The following is a 20,044-nucleotide window of genomic DNA, read 5'->3' on the forward strand; positions in this document are numbered from 1 at the left end:
GGTGTGTAACAAAGGCAAAAGACTTTATTCCAGCATACAGAAAAACAAGGATCTACCCAATTAAGTCAAAACTTAAGAACATAAGGTGTTAGTCAATAATTCCTATTCTCAATTTTTGAGACAAAAGGATTATTTGCTCATCTTGAGAGGAATTGGAAATTCTTAAAAAAAAAAATCTCCAGCTGCCCAAATTAATTTGAACTCATTAAAAAATAAATATGTAAAACAAAAATTACTTTAAAGAATAAACATATGTCCCATACAGTTCCATTCAAGAGGCAGAGGAATGGAGAAAGTTAAGTATTATAAAATCAAATGATAGGGTTACATAATTCCAAAAATTCCTATTTTCCATAAAGGAATCGAATTGCTCTAAAAGTTGATCAATGATCTATTTACATCATGGAGACTAATGGAAATATTTTTTAAAAGTTCTTTTCTTACCCTTAAATCAGTTCTTTTTAATTATGTTCAATGAAATTAAGTTTCAATGAGATATCTCTAGGACTTCCTTAAAGAAAATGTGATCTAAGACTGAAGTTAAGAGTTTAGGTCATTGGTAGAGGAGAGAGATCAGAGAGAAGTCTATGGAAACCAATGTCTGAACAGCATACTTTAAAAAAATGCAATCAATAGTTTTTATTTATTAGTACACCAAATGTTGTCATGGGAATTTAATCATATTCCATGCAAAAATGATGTAGGACAGAAGGATAAATTTGAAAAAAAAAGTTTTTGTATATGTAGTTATTTGCACCCAAGGGAGAAAGACTGGAGGCAGCAAATACCAGGGAAATCAGACCAGCTCCACCATCACCATCTTGACCACCATGGCTCCTCAGATCCTAAAGGCAGCCCAGGACTTTGAACACAAAAGAGCCATGGGAATAGCAGGGCCCCCTAAATCATGAGAACTTTTTCCTACCAATCCCTTGAAGCCATCACTGAGGGAGAAATCACTGTGGAGAACGGACCCACCTCCCTCACCAGTCAGTCAATCACACATTTATTAAGTACCTCTTATGTGCCAGGCACTGTGGATAAAAAGAAATGTAAAAGATAGTCTGAGGGGGCAGCTAGATGGCGCAGTGGATACAGCACTGGCCCTAGAGTCAGGAGGACCTGAATTCAAAAGTGACTTCAGACCAGACACTTGACACTTACTAGCTGTGTGACCCTGGGTAAGTCACTTAACCCCAACTGCCTAAAAAAACAAACAAACAAACAAACAAAAAAAAACCATGGGTTCGAATTCTACCCTGGACAATCATTCAGGACAGCTAGGGGGCACAGTAGATAGAGCTCTGGCCTTGAAGTCAGGAGGACCTGAGGTCAAATCTGGCCTTAGACACATGACACTATGTGTCTGCGTGACCCTGGGCAAGTCACTTAACCCCGGGTCCCAAAGCAAAAAAAAAAAAAAAGAAAAAAAGACTGTCTGCTCTAAAGAAACTCACAGTCTAATGGTAAAGATAACAAGCCACCAACCAAGTACAAACCAGGTATGTACAAAATAAATTAGAGATAATCCATAAAGGGAAGGCACTAGGATTAAGGGGTTAAGAAGGTTTTCCTGAACAAAGTGGGATTTTAGCTGAGACTTGAAGGAAACAAGGGAAGTCAGGAGGCAGAGAGTTCTACACAATTGGGAAAGCCAGAGAAAATGCCTGGAATAGGGGCATGGAGTAGAATGCAAAGAACAGCAAGAAGGCCACTATCACTGGTTCACAGAGTATGTGGGGGAGTGTAACGAGTGAGAAGACTGGAAATGTAGGAGGGGTGAGGTTATGGAGGGATTTATAAGCAAAACAGAAGATTTTATATTTGATTCTGGAGGTTATAGGGAGCAACTGGAGTTGATAGGAATAACATGGTCAAATATGCACTTTAGGAAGATCAATTTGGCAGCTGAGTGGAAGATGGGTGGGAGTGGGAAAAGACTCGAGGTAGGTAGACTTACCACCAGGTACAATTGTCCAGATTTGAGATGATAGGGACCAGAATGTTGGCAATGCCACAGGAGAGAAGGGGAAGCATGCAACAAATGTTAGGAAGGTAAAATTGGCATGACCTGACAAATGATTCGATGTGGGAGGTGAGAGAAAGTGGGGAGAAGGAAGATGACACTTAGGTTGTGAGCCTGATGACTGAGAGTACTGCGGCAGCCTTAACAGTAATAGCAAAGTTTAGAAAGGAGATATATTTGGGGTGGGGTGGGGACAGTTGAGTTCAGTTTTTAAGATGCTGAGTTTAAGATGTCTATAGGACAGACAGTCTGAAATATCCAGTAGGTACTTGGAAAAGTAAAACTGGAGGTCACAAGGGGCTAGGATTAGATAAGTATATCTGAGAATGAGCAGCATAGGGATAATTGAATCCATAGGAGCTGATGAAATCACCTAGTGAAATAGTAAATAGAGGAAGGAGAAGCACGCCCAGGACAGAGCCCTGTGGGACACCTATGATTAATCGTTATGTCCTGGATAAAGATGCTCGGCAACATCAGAAATAGAAAATCAAGATAAGATTTTATCAATGGATGTGACATTAAAAAACATTAAAATCTGCTTAGCCACTGTGCACCTGTCCATCTGACTTGCAACTGAAATTTTCCCTAAGAGTTATATTCCCCATTAGAATGAGAGCTCCCTGAGAGCAGGGACTTACTTTGCTATTTATATTCCCAGAACTTTGTACAATGCTTTGTACATAGTAAACACTTAATAGATGGAATTTTTACACATTCAAAAGATATATTTACAATAACAGCAAAAAAGATGCATACCTGAAATTTTCTTGCTATTAACACTGAGAGATTAAAACTTATAAGCAAAGATCCAAGGATCATGGAATTAAAGAACTGAAGGACGCAGACCAAGAGTAAACTTGTCACCTGTATAATATATAGCCATGTAACCTGCGAAGTTGAAAAAGGTAATGATCAGCTAGATAAACATATACTAGTAAGAGCTCACCATATCAAGGGATTATAAAACCATCCAGAAGGCATTTAGAAACAGTCTAAACAAAAGACAGGCATTTAGTTTTTTTAACAACGAACAACCTACTACAGAATCTCAAGGGTTATAAAAGTAACCATCTATCCCAATGCTTTATTTGAATCAGAAATCCCCAGTATAATATCCATGGTCAATTAAGTCTTTCTCTGATTAAAGACTTTTGGTAATGAGCAATTCACTAGCTCATAAGACAAACCATTCCATTTTTGTATAGCTATATTTGATTGGAATTTCTTCCTTACATTAAACCTGAAATCTGCCTTCATGTAACTTCTCCCTAATTAGTTCTTGTTCTGCCCTCTGGAATTACAAATCTAAGACCTCTTCCTCATGACTGCTCTTCATATATATGAAAGTATGTTCTCCTTAAGTCTTCTCTTTTCCAAGATAAACATTCCCATTTCTTTCACTTCACTTGGGCGAGGAGACTTTATAGTATTTAAAGCAGCTAGATGCTTAGGTTCCATCTATTGTGGACAATATACTGACTTCATCTAAAAGACCATTGCATCTGCGTTTCACCAGAATGGAAACATGGCTACATAAGAAATTTTTAAGTGAGGTTTAGCACTGAATTTTATCCCAAATCCATCTGATGTGAATACAATTTGTTTTCATAACAATGGATTGTGCACATTCCCTACACAGTACTACCTTTTCTTTTTAAGGGCTGCAAAGGATCGAATATTACTTTTAATTATGAATCCAGGATTTTTAAAAAATTCATACCAGTCCTTATTAATACAAATGAGTGTTATCTGCCAAAGTAGACCCTTGGAAGATTATTCAAGTGATGCTGCTTTTGTTCAAACTGTTTTTGGAAACTTCTTTTTCAGAAATGCTTTTAGAGACAGTCTATCAGCCACGTGACCAAATCAGTTTCATTACTTTATAATGAGAGAGGTCAATCTCTCAGTACCATGGCAACACATTTTCCCTTCCCGTTTTTCCTCGTTTCACATGACTCAACTCTACTCCCTCCTTTCCCCTTTTTTTCGGAGACAACAATCTGAGGAACTAAAGGTAGGAGCTATAGTTCCAAACTAACTGGGAGCTGGGGACAGCACAAAACACAAGGAAGCCAACTAACATAAACGTTTCTAATGTTTGCTGTAAACTGATCACATCACAGGGCTGGGCATTATTCAACTTGCTTAAAACACTTGAATTTAAGTATTGTCTATATAAATAATCTTACTTTTTCAGGCATGACTGTCAGAAAACTTGGGCTTTTAGGTTTTATAGGCAAGGGATAGTTTGTTTTGGACAAAAAGTCCACAAAAAAACTAAGAATATTTTTCAAATATTGACCTGATTAGAGAGCAAGGGCCACATCTTTTGTGTGATTATATATTATCTACCACCCTGAAAGCAGTCAAAAGTTCATTGATGGTTGTGATAGAAATGATTTGCTGTAACCTCCCCACTACTACTTTTATCTATACCTGTCCTTATACTAATTAATGTCTTTGGTATAACCTTAAGTAATCATTCAGAAAACATTCGGGTATTCTCAGTTGGGAATTAGAAGGCTTTAATGAGAAAATCTCAGAGGAAAATATAACAAAGTCTCAATTTTATCTTTACAAATGTTTTATGTTTTTATTTCAGTGACTTGGTGATGGCCATTCTTCTATAGCACACCTAAATGTCCCCAGGGTAAAACTTATCTTGCGTGTCTCTTTAACAGCAATCTGGCCCATTCTGCTCCTCCCCCTTCTCTCCCTACTTCCTTGTTCATCACATGTATGCTGTGCCTGCCTGAAGGTGGCTTTTATATTAGGCTCCCAGGTTGTCAAGACAACATTCATACATTTCTAAGATAAGCCAAATAGTTATTGTGCCTTGACAATTTATCTGACAGATGCAGCACTGTGACAGGCAGCTAGAAAAATCATTGGCTCTGATGTTTTTTCTACTGTCCATTTTCCTATTCCTTAATAGGAAATCTTCAAAAAATACATAAACATACAATGCATCGTTCACAAAAATAAAATTAGAGGTAGGCTCAAAAGTTGCATTTTTAAGAAAAATGTATGGAGAAGCTAGCAAAGAATTTGATCACACATAACTAAATAGCAACCAAATAACTTTCTCCCTAGAGATAATCTGGGTTATAGTTATTAATCAAATTAAGGAAAGTTACATGATGTATATTTATTTCATATTACATGTATTATATATGTATACATGTATTACGTATTTATGTATGTATCTATGTATTGTATATTTATTTTTATATTACATGATGTATAATATCTATAAGCATAAGTTAATATATGAATAAAATGTTTATAGAACATAGACCTAGTAATTTAGTGCTGTGATTTTTAAACATAATAATCTGATATACAAAGTCATGGAAAAAAACCATGCTGAGTACGTACAAACAAAAGTCTTGTTTTTAATTGAAAAGATGGGAAAGCATTATAACCTTTCAAACACCAACCCTTCTTTCAGAAGCTAGTTCAAATCCCATCACTATCATGAAAGCTTCCTTTTTTATATATATTCCCAAATACATGTAAAAATAATTTGTAGCATGGATTTTTAAAAATTTTGAGTGCCAAATTCTGCTCCTTCCTCCACACCCTCTTTCTCCTGAGATAGCAAGCAATTAGATATAGACTATACATGTGTAGTCATGCAAAACATATTTCATGTTAGTCATGCTGTAAAAGAAAACACAGACCGAAAACACAAGAAAAACACTACATTAAGACTCCATCAGTTCTTTCTCTGAAGGTGGACAGGATTTTTCATCAAGTCCTTCAGGATTGTCTAGGATCATTATATTGCTGAAACTAGCTGAGTCATTTACAATTGATCAGCATACAATATTGCTTTCATAATATACAATGTTTTTCTACTTCTGCTCACTTCATTTTGCATCGGTTCATATAAGTCTTTACAGATTTTTCTGAAACCCCCCTGATCATTATTTCTTATAACACAATACTATTGCATCACAATCGTGTATCACAACTTCTTCACCCATTCTCCTTTTGATGGGCATCCCCTCAATTTCCAATTCTTTGCCAGCAATAAAAGAACTCCTAAAAATATATTTTGGACACATAGTTCCTTTTCATTTGATCTCTTTGGTACATAGACCTAACATTGGTATTGGGGGTCAAAGGGTATGCACAGGTTTATGGATCTTTGGCATATTTCCAAATTTATCTCCAGAATGGTTGAATCAGTTCACAACTGACCAGTAGTGCATTAGTGTCCCAATTTTACCATATCCCCTCCAACATTTGTCATTTTCCTTTTCTGTCATATCAGCTAATCTGACAGGTATAAGGTAGTACCTCAGAATTGTTTTAATTTGCATTTCTCTAATCAATAGTGATTTACAGAATTTTTTCATATGACTATGGATAGCTTCGATTTCTTTTTCTGAAAAATGCCTGTTCATATCCTTTGGCCCTTTGTCAATTGGGGAATGACTCATATTCTTAGAGATTTGACTCCCTGTTCTCCATATATTTGAGAAATGAGGTTTTCATTAGAGAAACTTGCTGTAATTTTTTTTTGCAAGTTTTCTGCTTTCCTTCTAATCTTGGCTGCATTACATTTGCTTGTGCAAAACCTTTTTAGTTTAATATAATCAAAATTATCCATTTTACTTCCTGTAATGGTATCTATTGTTTAGTCACAAATTTTTCCCTTATCCAATGATCTGAGAGGCAAGATATTCCATGCTCCCTAATTTGCTTATGGCATCACCCTTTCTGTCTAAATCACGTACCCATTTTGACCTTATCTTGGCACATGGTAAGACACTGATTTATACCTTGTTTCAGCCAAAGTGTTTTCCTAGCAATTTTTGTCAAGTAATAAGTTCTTGTACCAAAAGCTTGGATCTTTGGGTTTTTCAAACACTAGATTACAATGGTCACTTACTACAGCATATTGCATACCTACTCTATTCCATTGATCGATCCACCATTCTATTTTTTAGCCTGTACCAGATTGGTTTGATGATTACTGCTTTGTAATACAGTTTGAGATCTAATACTACTAGACAATCTTCATTTACATTTTTTAAATTGACTTCCTTTGTTATTCTTGGTCTTCTGTTCTTCCTGATGAATTTTGTTACTATTTTTTCTAGCTTTTTGAAATATTTTTGGTAGTTTGATTGGTATGGTGCTGAGTAAGTAAATTAATTTAGGTAGAATTGTCACTTTTATTATATTGGCTCAGCCTACCCACGAGCAATTATTTGTCCAATTGTTTAAATCTAGCTTTATTTGTGTGAAGTGTTTTATAAACGTGTTCATATGGTCCCTGGACTTGTCTTGACAGGTAGGCTCCCAAGTGTTTTATATTATCTACAATTGTTTTAAATGAAATTTCGCTTCAGATCTCTTGCTGCTGGATTTTGTTGGTAATATATAGAAATGCTGATGATTTAACGTAGGTTTATTTTATAACCTACAACTCAGTTGAAGTTGTTAATTATTTCAACTAGTTTTTTAGTTGATTCTCTAGGATTCACTAAGTCTAACCTCATATCATCTGCAAAGAATGAAAGTTGTGTTTCCTCACTGCCTATTCTAATTCCTTTAATTTCTTTTTCTCTAACTGCTAGAGCTAGCATTTCTATAGTGGTAATAATGGGCAACCTTGCTTCACCCCTGATCTTTTGGGAAGGCTTCTGGTTTATCCCCATTACAGATAATACTTGTTGATGGCTTTAGACAGATACTACTTACCATTTTAAGGAAAGCTTCATTTATTCCTATGCTTTCCAAAGTTTTTAACAGGAATGAATGTTGTATTTTGTCACAAGTCTGTGATTATTTTCTTAGGGAGCTCATTTATGGCTTGTCCAATTTCTTTTTCTCATATAGGTTTATTTAAGTATCCTCTTATCTCTTCTTTAAATCTGGGCAACTTATGTTTTTATAATTATTCATCCATTTCACTTAGATTGTTAGATTTATAGACTCCTAACTGCCCTAATAATGATAAAATTCTTAGGAGTTATAAGTATCATCTTCCCATATAGGAATATAAACTATTTAGCCTTATATATTCCCTTATGATTTCTCTTTCATGTTTACCTTTTAAAATTTCTCTTAAGTCTTATATCTGAAAGTCAAATTTTTTATTCAACTCTGGTAAAGAATGCCTCAAAGTTCTCTATTTCATTAAATATCCATTTCCCCCCTGAAAGATTATACTCAGTTTTGTTAGGTGGATGATTCTTGATTGTAAACCTAGCTCTTTCGCCCTCCAAAATATCTTATTCTAAGCCTTCTGATCCTTTAATGTAGAAGCTGCTAAATCTTGTGTTATCCTGACAGTGGCTCCATGATATTTGAATTTATTCTTTCTTGCTGCTTGCAATATTTTCTCCTTGACCTGGGAACTCGGGAATTTGGCTATATTTCTGGGAGTTTTCATTTTGGGATTTCTTTCAGGATGTAATATAATTGATGGATTCTTTCAATTTCTATTTTTTCCTCTGATTTTAGGATGTTAGGGCAATTTTTTGAAATATAATGTCAAGGCTCTTTTTTTGATCATGGTTTTCAGGTAGTCCAATAATTCTTAAACTATCTCTCATCATTCTTATTTCAAGCTAATTTTTTTTCAATGAGATTTCACATTAGATTCTCAATCTAATTTTTCCGATGAGATATTTCACATTTTTTCTATTTTTTTTCATTCTTTTGACTTTATTTTATTGTTTCTTGATGTCTTGTAGAATTCTAATTTTTAAGGAATTATTTTCTTTGGTAAGCGTTTGTACTTCCTTTTCCATTAGGCCAATTTTGTCTTTTTAAGGTGTTATTTTCTTCAATTTTTTTTGTGCCTCCTTTACCAAGCTGTTAACTTTCTTTTCATCATTTTCTTGCACCATTTTAATTTCTTTTTCCAATTTTTCCTCTACTTCTCTTACTTGATTTGTCAAATACTTTTTGAGTCATTCTAGGAATTCTTTTTGGGCCTTTGACCAATTCACATTTTTCTTTGAAGCTTAGCATGCAGAAGTTTTGACTTCACTGTTTCCTTCTCGGTTTGTGTCTTGATTTTCCCTGTGACCATAGTAACTTTCTATGGTCAGGTTCTTCTTTTGTCATTTGCTCATTTTCCAGCCTATTTCTTGACTGACAACTTTATGTTAAAGTTGGGCACTGCTCCCAGGTAGAGGGGGCACTATCCCAAGCTTCAGGCTTTTTCTGCTGCTATTTTCTGAGCTTGCTATGGGGGGCATGGGGGTGTGGGGGGAGTGGAGAGAGGAGGAACTATAGGTTTTTGCTTCTTCCAATGTGCTATGATCTAAGGAGAGGATGTGGTCACTGCTCTCCTGGCCTGTGAGTGAACAAAAGCACTCTTCTCTGCCCTGGAACTTTGACCAGGACCCCTGCTGCCACCAGCAATAGTTAGCTAGCACTCCTCTTAGCTCTGAGACTATAACCTAGACCTGCATATGAGCAATTTGACAGTCAGGTATTCAGTGCCTGCAAAGAGTCTCCTGTAATTTCCTTCTGAACAGTTGTACAGCCCTCTTACTATCTGTAGGTTGAAAGCTCCCAAAGCTGCTGCTGCTGCTGCTGAACTGCTTTCAAGGCCTGCTGCTGGTGCCCTAGCACATGTGGTCTGTGCTGGACTCCGAGTCCAACCACCCTACTGAGACAGAATTTTCTTGCCAACTTCCTAAGTTGTCCTGGGATAGAAAATTGTTTCACACCAACATTTTGTTGGTTCAGATACACCAGAATTTAATTTGAAGCATTATTTTAAAGTTATTTGGAGATGAAATGGGGAGAATTCAGGTGAGCCCCTGCCTTTACTCTGCCACCTTGGCTCTACCTCCCATGAATCCTTCCTTTCTTCTGAACACTTGACACTACCTAGTGTATATCCCCTTGGTTGTTAATTATCTTTTAATATTTTCATTTTGTCTCCCAACCACTTGGTAAGGTCCTTGAGGGTAGGTATTACATCTTGTATTTATACTGCTCTACATCCCACACTAAGGACACAGTTCTTTGTACACGGTATGCACTAAGCATATTTTGGTAATTTTATTTTTTCTGAAATAGTAATCTAATTTGATGTTGTGAACTTTTACATGTTATATGAAATAATGCCCACATTTAATTTTTTATCAGTGTGTTGAGCGCCTGTTCAATAAAATTAAATTGTTTAGACAAATATTCACCTCTCACTGCTAAAATTAATGTTTAAGTATAAAATTTCTTAACTTTTTTCTATTACAAAATTATGAACTAAATTATGAATTAAAAATTATTTGTGCTCATTGATTTCCCTTATTATAATTCCAGCTATAAAAAAACTATTTTAGGGGCAGCTGGGTGGCGCAGTGGATGGAGCACCAGCCCTGAAGTCATTCAAATCCGGCCTCAGACCAAACACTTGACACTTACTAGCTGTGTGACCCTGGGCAAGTCACTTAACCCCAACTGCCTTTAAAAAAAAAAAAAGGAAAAAAAAAAAAAAGACTATCTTATTCATCTTTATCCCTAACAAGTACCTAGCAGAGTCTTGTACAAAGTGAGACTTCAGTAAACACTAGCTAAATTGAAGTTAAAATTAATAAGCTAAAAACCTGAGTAGTTATTCAGTATATTACAACTCACGTTTATAAAGCACTCTGAGGTTTACAAAGCACTTTCCCCACAACAATCTTGTGAGGTAGGTAGTATGAAGTATTATTATCCTCGTTTAACAGAAAAGGGAATAAATGGGAAAAGGTTGTAACTTGCCCAAGGTCACATGGTAAGTGGCACGGCTGGGACTCAAGTATACTTTTCATTCTATCGTCTAGAAGTAAGATTCTATGGCAACAATACTAGTTGAGAGACAGATTAAAGGCTTTCGGGACCTTCGTGTGACCTTAGGCAACTGTATTTTTTTTAACACACTTAAGATCCCTAAAACAAAGCACAAAGTACTGTTAAGATGGTTCTCTTCTACTTTTAAATATGGTTTATTTTCAAAAAGGACTAAAAATTAACCTAAATATATTTACAATAAGAACAATTATATGTTCTAACTCAAAACATGCAGAATGAAGATAAAACAAGGGTCAAATTAGATTCTGTAAAATATCACTTCTATCCCATGAATAGTTGAAGGTTGTCAACTTCATTCACAAAAATTATATTTAACTATTACTTAAATTATAATCAGTAGGCACTGAAGTACCCAGTCTAATTCTTAGATACTAAATACTGAATAAAATAACACCTTCAATGAACATCCAGTAAGAAAAATGCAAAGTTTACCTTTGTTGTAGGAAGCATGTTCAGACAGTCCAGTATGAATAAAACTAATGCTTGCATTAACATCATAAACTGATTAAATTGCCATGTTAGACTAAAGAGAAAAGTAGATATGAACACTGCAAGAAGAGTCAGCCTCTGGAAAAAGAAAATTTTTAATATTATTTACATGTCTCCAGTGACAAAAGCTTTTATATATAGATTTCTTCAGAAAACAATGTCTCTCTAAACTAAATAAACTTTATTCAAATTTTAATATGAATAAATTTGAATAAACATCATTCAAAATTTATTGGACAGTTATAAACTATTACTCTGAAAACTTCCACTCTAAATTTCTGAATGTGACACTCCACACTGAAATACTCTCACACAGTATGTCTGAAATCAGAAGAGCAACGAATGGATCAACCTTTACATGAAACTGGTGGGTTTATCGTCACTGCTCAAGAATAGGTTATGTATACCATGTATCTGAAAATGAATATAAAAACATTTTATTTTCACTAGAGAAAAAGAGTTCAAAGGAGGAAGACCTAGACAAACTCAAGTTAAATAAGAAAGACTGGAATAAGAATAATTTGTTTGCATGAGGGTCCTCTGATCATTTGTCAGCTATTCTGACATTGCTTAAACAAATTGGATAGCCTTAAAAAAAAAAAAAGGATACCAAGAACTTACTTCACAAAGAGGCTGTAAGTGTGGTCTGAGCAAATGTGTAATTGCTGCTATCTGAACTGCAAAGAATGGCAGCGCCCAGTTCTCTCTCAAAGGAATGGTGAACTCTACTCTTGTGGTATCTATTCTGCACAAAATAGAAATTTCCAGAAACAGCAATAAAAGAGTGCTCCTTTTCTTAAAATTTTTGCTAAAATTAAGAAATTACACGAATTACTGATTCAAATGGTTACAAATAGATTAGCTGGACTTGGCTCTACATTTCATTTTGTCTTATTTTGTGTTTATTCATTGTAGAAAACATTAAAGAACTTCCACTTAAATGGATTATGATTTAATTACTTTGGATACTCTCACCCTGATGCAGATTGTAACCCAGTTATGTCTCTCATCTTGACGAACTTTGGTCCTATAAATCCCCCAATGAGGGTGTACCAATGTGTTCAAGGGCTTCTCTAGCCTAGGGGTTCTTAATCTGGGGTCCACAATCCCTGGAGAGATTGCAGGTGGCCAGTGAATTTGGATGGGAAAAAAATTACTTGTTTATTTTCACTGACCCTTGGTTTTTTTGTAATTCTACGCATTTTGTGCATTTAAAAATGTAGTCCAAAGGCTTAATGAACTAAAGGTCCAAGACGCAAAAAATTAAAAACCCCTTCTCAAGACCTTTTAACATTTTTGTGGGGACAAGTAAGGTATGTGACTTACCTATTTGTTATTTCTTGCATTCACTACACAACTGGTTTATTTTGTTTTCTGATTATATGTTTCCTGTATAATATCTTTTATGCTATTTCTTGCATATCAATGGTAATATACTCCAGCCTACTTGTGCTCACCATGTACGTATTTCTCTACTTAGTGTCATTCACAATTTTCATTCTTGGGAGATCATAGTATTTCATGGCTTTTAGCCACATGGCATCACTGGAATAAAACTATTGTTGGAGAGATGGGTTTGTGCATCATGGATCAGTTTGGGATTACTGAAAGCAGCACGTAATTCCTCATAGATATACAATTAATTGTATATTTAATTCTGTGCCCAGCTCATTGATTATCTGTAGTACTTGTCCAAGATACATGTACGGAGATTTTACTCAACAGACTGTCCATCAAACTCATGCCTCAATCCATACACAAAGAATTCTTTATCCACTCAGTTTTCCCTGTGTACATTGTTAGGCCAATCTCTTAACTGGCCTGACTGAGGAGAACCTTGTAGTATTCTGAGATGATGTTATCAACATCAATCAAAAGCATCTGGAGGATCTGATCATCTACGTGGAATCCCTGTTCCAGTTGGATTCCTCTATGACAGTGCTTACCTTTGGTAAGCATTCATCATCCTCTTTTATCCCTTGCTTGATACTGAAAATCAGAAGATCCCTTAACAGGTTGTCTCTGTAGTTGCATCTATCAAGAAATCTCTCGTAAGTTATCATTAGTAAAATTTAAATAGCTACTCTTCATAGCAACTATGTAAGCCATTAAATAATTTTGTTCGGTTAAAAAACATTATTCCTTCTACAGCTAGAGTTCTCATTATAATAGCACTACTCTATTCATATTAAATTATGTTGCTTTAGATCTAACAATATATTTCATTTCACTTGAAAAACAGCTAAATATACAGAATTTTAGAAATAGATACTACTTTGTAAGATTATAATTTTCAAAGTTTAATCTCCCTAACATTATGTTGCCTCTATATAGTGAATTATGCTTTAAAAATTATTTCAATTCAATTGAGCAAAAAATGCTTATTAAGTGCACATTCTATGCTATCTCATTTAAGCCTCAAAAGAACCCAACAAGGTAGTAAAGGTCCTATTCTACTCACTTCACAGATGAACAAACTAAAGCGCAGAGAAGGCAGATGGCTTGCCTAAGAACACATGGGAAGCTAATGACAAATCTGAGATTAAAATTTGCTTTCTCTTAATCCTAATCAATTGACATTCATTTTTTCAGTACCCACTATGAGGTATGTATCAGCTGGGGATATAAAGATAAAAATTAAATAACCCCCACCCTCAAGGAGCTTGGAAGAAATAAGTATATACAAGTGTACACAAAATAAAAGTAATTTGGGGAGAGGGTACTTGCAGCTGGGGCCTCAGGAAAGGCTTCATGTTGAAAGGAGTACCTGAAGTGAGTTTTGGAGAAAAGAAGGGATTCTAAGAGGTGGGGACGAGCAGGGAGTGAATTTCAGAAATAGAGCACAGCCTGTTCAAAATCATAGATATGGGAGATAGACATTGTAGGTGAGGAATAATTCTTGCTAGAATGACACTTTGGCTGGGCCATAAAACATGGGAGGGGGAATAACGTATAATGAGGATGGAAAGAGGGTGTTGGGGCAAGGCTGTGAAGGGCCAAAGAATTTTCTATTTGATCCTAGAAGCAGGGAACTACTGAAGTTTATGGAGTATGGAAGTGACACGTGCTAGGATAATTTCTCGAATCACTTAACAGACTTAGCAAAAGAGCAGATTTCCTAGAATCACTTTTCTAGCTATATGAAGGAATATAGCTATCTATATTCCTATCAGTACAGGACAGAAGAGAGAGACAAAGTAGGGAGACCAATTAGGAAGCTATTATAGTAATCCAGGCAGGAAGTAATGAAGACCTGAAATAAGGTGGAGGCCAACTTATATCCAAATTGGCCTTTTTCTCATTTTAGTAAATCAGAAAATAAATATTCTGAAATGAGAATAAAACTTTCATCAGAAAAATATAGAATAAGCTATTATTTGTTGGACAGAAAATAACAAACTCTTTTTTTTCCTATAAGTAACAAAAGTTGACAATTACGTAGCACTTTAAGATTTATGAAGGGATTTACAAGTTTAAAACTCACAATAACTCTCAGGTAAAAACTACAGGTATTAGTACCTTCATTTTAGCAATCAGGAAACTAAAATTCAAAACTTATCTCTAGGGGTCACAGAGTTATTAAGTGTTAGAGGTAGAATTTGAATCCAAGTCTTCCTTACTCCAAGTCTAACATTTAGTCCACCATATTATGCTGTTAAATATAATCTTTATTCTTACCAGCCAGGAAAGGAAATATGTATGTATAGAGAAATATCAATCCAACTTACCTATTTATAACATACCACAAAGCTGCTAACAGCCCTGACAACCATGTTCCACTAAGAAGCCAGCTGGTTACATAAAGAGCTGTGACATACATTGCTTGGAGTCCAAATAAAGTGTAGATATAAAAATAAACAGGCTCTAAATATGTCTGTAAGAGAGAAGTATAGCATAAGAAGTTTTTTTTTAATTCCTCTTGTCATCATAAATTTATAAAAAAAATAGTAAATAAGAGATTTTTAGGTCAGGAGCCCAACATTAACTCCAAGGAGTTCTGAGCCCACTTTTCTCCTCTGCATCCAAGAAAATGTTAGCAATACTTCCTCCTGCCAGCAAGGGGCAAAGAACAGCCCACGAGGTCCTCTTTGTTATTCTGCAATCCAAATAATTTCGTCTGAACTTAGCCCAATTTTTCCTCATTTTCCCAGGTCACTGTTGTTTCAAAAAAAACTTGTCTCTACTCTTTGTGAGTTGAGGCACCCGAGTTCTGACACTAACGTAAATAGGAGATGTTTTCCCTTAGAGGTAAGTAAGAGATTATACTAACTTTTAAAGTGAATATCCTTTAAACTACACATTTATATTATTGCAAGCTTTATATCTATATGTGTGAACATGAAAAATGCATTATAACATATTAATAAAAAACAAAGACCATGAAAGTGAAAACATTTGTATTTTAAAAGCTGATTTGTAGATAACTGATACAGATTTGAAGAACCAAAATAGGAAATGCAATTCAAAACAGTAAATTGTCACTTTCATGTGATGATATTTAATTGACACAAAAGAAACCCAAAGTGTACCTGTATAGGTAGAACTCTATATAAAATGCTGAGAAAAACCTCCTGGTAAATATTCATTCGTTCAAGGAGGTTAATTGTCCTCATTGACTCAGTTTTATTATCATATATCAATCCATGGAAACCTACAGTAAATATTTAAAAATTAGAAATAAATTAACATTTTCAATTGTATTCATTCTTTAAAATAGTATAGATTTCAATGACATGATTTTCCAGAATTATTGACTATGAAACTCTCTCTTATCAAATCATTTACTTTCTCCAACACAAAACACATTTCTCAAAATTTTAAAGTAGAAACAGAGTGGTATAATAAAAAGAACACTAGATTATGAATAAGATCTGGGTTCCAGTCACTGTTCTGCTGTTTACTGGACATGTAACCTGGTAATGTAGATTAAGGTTACTTATAATCTAAGTCTTTAGTTTTCTCATCTATAAAAAAATCATATAAGGCCACCTGCCTCATTGGGTTGTTATGAAGATTAAATGAGATAATCTTTGTGAAAATGTTTTGAAAACTGTCGAGTTCTATGCAAACATAAAGGATATATTAGGATGATATTTTGGCACTGAAGCCTCTGAAAAGATAGAACAGGTTTATGCAACTACAATTGGGCAGGATTTATACAATGATGTGGTAAACAGAGTTAGGAGGTTACACAATGAAGACTGTTTCCCTTCCATGCAGGCATAGTATAATTAATGTGAAAAAGAAGAGGTGGATGGGACTGACTAATATCTTGACATTTACAGGGCTTTCCTTTGCATACGGCTTATACCTCAATAGAGCTATAATCTCATTAATGTGGACACAGTACTTCCTTCTGTCCATGCGGATGCCAATCCATCCCTACTACCTCATCTTTTGTAATTCTTATCTATATAATTTCTCCCAAAAGACCTCTTTGCTTCCTGCTGACATTTAATGACCCTCCCTTGACCATCTTCACTAAGCAAGCTCTCCTTTAAGTTTCAACATCCAATCCAGATATTCTATAGATCCCCCAGGACATTCTTCTTCCTTCCTCAATGAGTTCAGTGTTAGACTCACAGTATTTCTCTCCTACTCAATTCCTGCCCTCATATTAAGGGATTTCTGGGATACTAATATCCCTACAGATAACCCAGTCTCGGTTCCCAGTTTCTCAATCTATTCCATTCCTATGACCTACTGATCTACTCTAATTCAGCCAAACTCAGAGATGGAAACACATCTTGCTTTCACCCACAAATATTTCACTTCCATATTCAAGAACTCTGAAATTCCTTTATCTAATCATATTTTATCATTCCATCTTTTTCTATGTTTTATTGACTTCCAAACCTCCTACTTCATTTTCATCATGACCTTCACTCTCATCAATTCTAGTTTTTTCCCATGCCATCAACTCTGTACTGGCTATACTCTCCTCCCCAATCTTAACCTCTTGGTGAACCAAGTCTACACTATCCTATACCCCAATCATGCTTTATCAAACCCTAACATTTGATTACCTATATTCAAATGCTGCTGAACAGAACTGGAAAAAAAAATCACTAATTTATGCTGACTGAGCTTATTACAAATTTATGTCATCTGATCTCAACTGGGCCCTCATTTCAGCAAGACAAATATTCTATTCCTCCATAATCTTTTTGTTACACCCCTCTCTACAGTGGCTATACTAAACCTTTTCATCTCTCCTCAAGCCTCTCTTCTTCCTACCCTCTCAATCAAGGACCTCATCTTATGCTTCATGGAAAAAAAATGAGACCATCTGCCTAGAGTTTCCCTTTCTCTCCTTCTGTTCATCTCATATCACTCAGATATCTTCCTTTAAAATTATAAAAGGTGGCCCTTCTTGCCAAGGCAAACCCTTCTACACGTACTCCAGATTCCATTCTTTCCTAAGTTCTCCAGCAAATTGTCCCTACTATCATCCTCATTCTATTATTTTTAATTTCTATCTATCAGCTCCTTCCATGTTGTCTAAAAACATGCTCATGTTTCCCTCATCCTAGAAAACTGTATAGCCTTCTATCCACACTAGCTAATGTCTCATCTCTTTCCTCCCTTTCTCAACTAAATTTCTTGAAAGTCAGCTACACTCAGTGCCTTAACTTCCTCTACTCAGTTTTTGCAATCTGGCTCCCAACTTCACCATTCAAATGAAACTGCCCTCTCCAAAGCTGCTTGTAATCTTTGAGTTGCCAAATCTTATGGTCTTTTTTCATTCCTTGAACTCTGCAATCACTCAATCAATAAACATTTATTAAGCACCTACTATGAGCCAGGCATTGTGCTAAGTGCTGGGGATACAAATACAAAAAAGACAGTCCCTGCTCTCAAGGGGTTTACAATCCAAAGGGGGAAGACAAAACACAAAAGGAAGTTGAAAAGGTTAGGAGATAGTTGGGGTGGTAAAAGTACTGGGGTAATGGCAGAAAAGTCAATGAAGTCCTAAAGTAGTGCAGCCAGGCAAGAGATGAGGAGTTACTCTGCAGGTAATGGCACTGTCAATCAACCCCTTCTGGATACTCTTTCCTTTCTACGTTTTCACAACTATGCCTCATCTATCCAACTAATTACTCATTCTCAGTATCCTTTACTCATTCTTTATCCACTTTATCCATGTCATACCCAAGCGTCCCTCTATCCTGGGCCCCCTTTTCATTTTTGTTCTTTAGGATCTTACTTGGTGATCTTACCAGGCCTCATGGGGTCAACTGTCATTTACACAGTCAATTTCCAGATCTATTTATCTAGCCTTAGCCTTTGTGCAAACTAGTCACACATCTCCAACTACCTCTTGGATGTAGGCATCCCAAAACTCAACAAGTCCAAATTAAGATTCATTATCTTTCCTCCCAGACCCTCCCCTCTTCCTAATTTTCCTATTACAGTTACAAGCACTACCATCCTTTTAGTAACCCAAACTCACAACCTCAGTGTCATCCTCAATTCTTCACTAACACTTACCCCACATATCCAGTCCATTGCCAAATCTTGTCATTTCTACCTTCACAACATCTCTCTTATTAATCCCTTCTCTTCACTTGTACAGCCACAACTTTTTGTTTAAGTCCACATCGCCTCTTGTCTGGTCTATTGCAAGACTTTTGATTGTTCTTCTTGTTTTAATTCTCTCCCTACTGCAATCTATCTTCCACTCAGCAGCAGCCAAGATGCTAAATTTCTAAAACATAGGTCTGACTAGGTCACTCCCTTGCTCAATGAGCTACAGTGGATCCTTATCACAACCAGGATCAAATATAATGCCTTGTGACTGGCATTAAAAGCTCTTCTTAAGATAGGCACAATGGTATATTACTGATGGAGCTGCAAATCAATAAGACCATTTTGGAAAGCAATTTGGAATTATTCAAATAAAGTGACTGTTATACCCTTTGACTCAGAAATTCCACTACTAGGCTTATCCCAAGCCTAGGAGCTATTAGGCCCCCCAAGGAGACCACTGATAAAAAGAAAGTCTCTATATGCACCAAAATATTTATAACAGCACCTTTTTTGATAGCAAAGAACTGAAAACAAAGTAGATGTTTATTAAATGGGTAACAGCTATACAACTGTACATGAATGCAATACAATATTACTGTGCTGTAAGAAATAACAAATATGATGAATTGGCACATGTAAAGATTTATATGAACTGATACAGTGTGAAGTAAGCAGAGCCAAGAAAACAATACACATAATGACAATATAAATGGAAAAGACAATCACCAAAAAAAAAATCATAAGTGAATGTTGCGAAATTACAAAGAAGAGATATAAGAAGATACTACTCCTACTCCATCGCTCTGCCAAGGTGAGGGCTCCACAAAGTGTTTTATACTACACATATTTTTAAACTTGTTCAATATATTGATGTTGCTAACTTTTTTCTCTTCTTTTTCTTTTTTTAAAAAAAATTCTGTTATATGGCATGGCTACTATAAGTGAGGAAAGCGGAAGACAATGGGGGAATTATGATGATGTGAAAAAAAAAAGATTTCATTAAAGAAATATTTTAAAGCTCTTTATAAGCTGGTCCTTTCTTACCTTTCTGGTCTTTATACACTTGACTCCCTTCTATGTACTCTTCCATCCAGCTGTGCTGGCCTACTTTCACCTCCTTAAAGACAACACTCCATCGTCTGTCTCCATGCTGCTGCTCTGGTTGGC

The 20,044-nt window shown here is 35.6% G+C and overlaps 1 protein-coding gene across 5 annotated transcripts in view; it reads right to left on the reverse strand.

The window, feature by feature from the left end:
• Positions 1-20,044, reverse strand: part of LOC114047382 (probable C-mannosyltransferase DPY19L3) — a 92,706-nt gene that overhangs the window by 39,449 nt on the left and 33,213 nt on the right. For all 5 annotated transcript variants that reach the window (XM_027868213.1, XM_027868211.1, XM_027868210.1 and 2 more), the window contains 5 exons: positions 15,877-15,998; positions 15,076-15,221; positions 11,969-12,092; positions 11,291-11,425; positions 2,786-2,917 (listed from right to left, as the gene is read on the reverse strand). In XM_027868213.1, coding sequence (XP_027724014.1) covers positions 2,786-2,917; positions 11,291-11,425; positions 11,969-12,092; positions 15,076-15,221; positions 15,877-15,998 — 659 coding nt within the window. The remainder of the gene's footprint in view (positions 1-2,785; positions 2,918-11,290; positions 11,426-11,968; positions 12,093-15,075; positions 15,222-15,876; positions 15,999-20,044) is intronic.

Source organism: Vombatus ursinus, unplaced genomic scaffold (assembly GCF_900497805.2).
Source record: "Vombatus ursinus unplaced genomic scaffold, bare-nosed wombat genome assembly UNPS02014786.1, whole genome shotgun sequence".
Lineage (NCBI taxonomy): Eukaryota > Metazoa > Chordata > Mammalia > Diprotodontia > Vombatidae > Vombatus > Vombatus ursinus.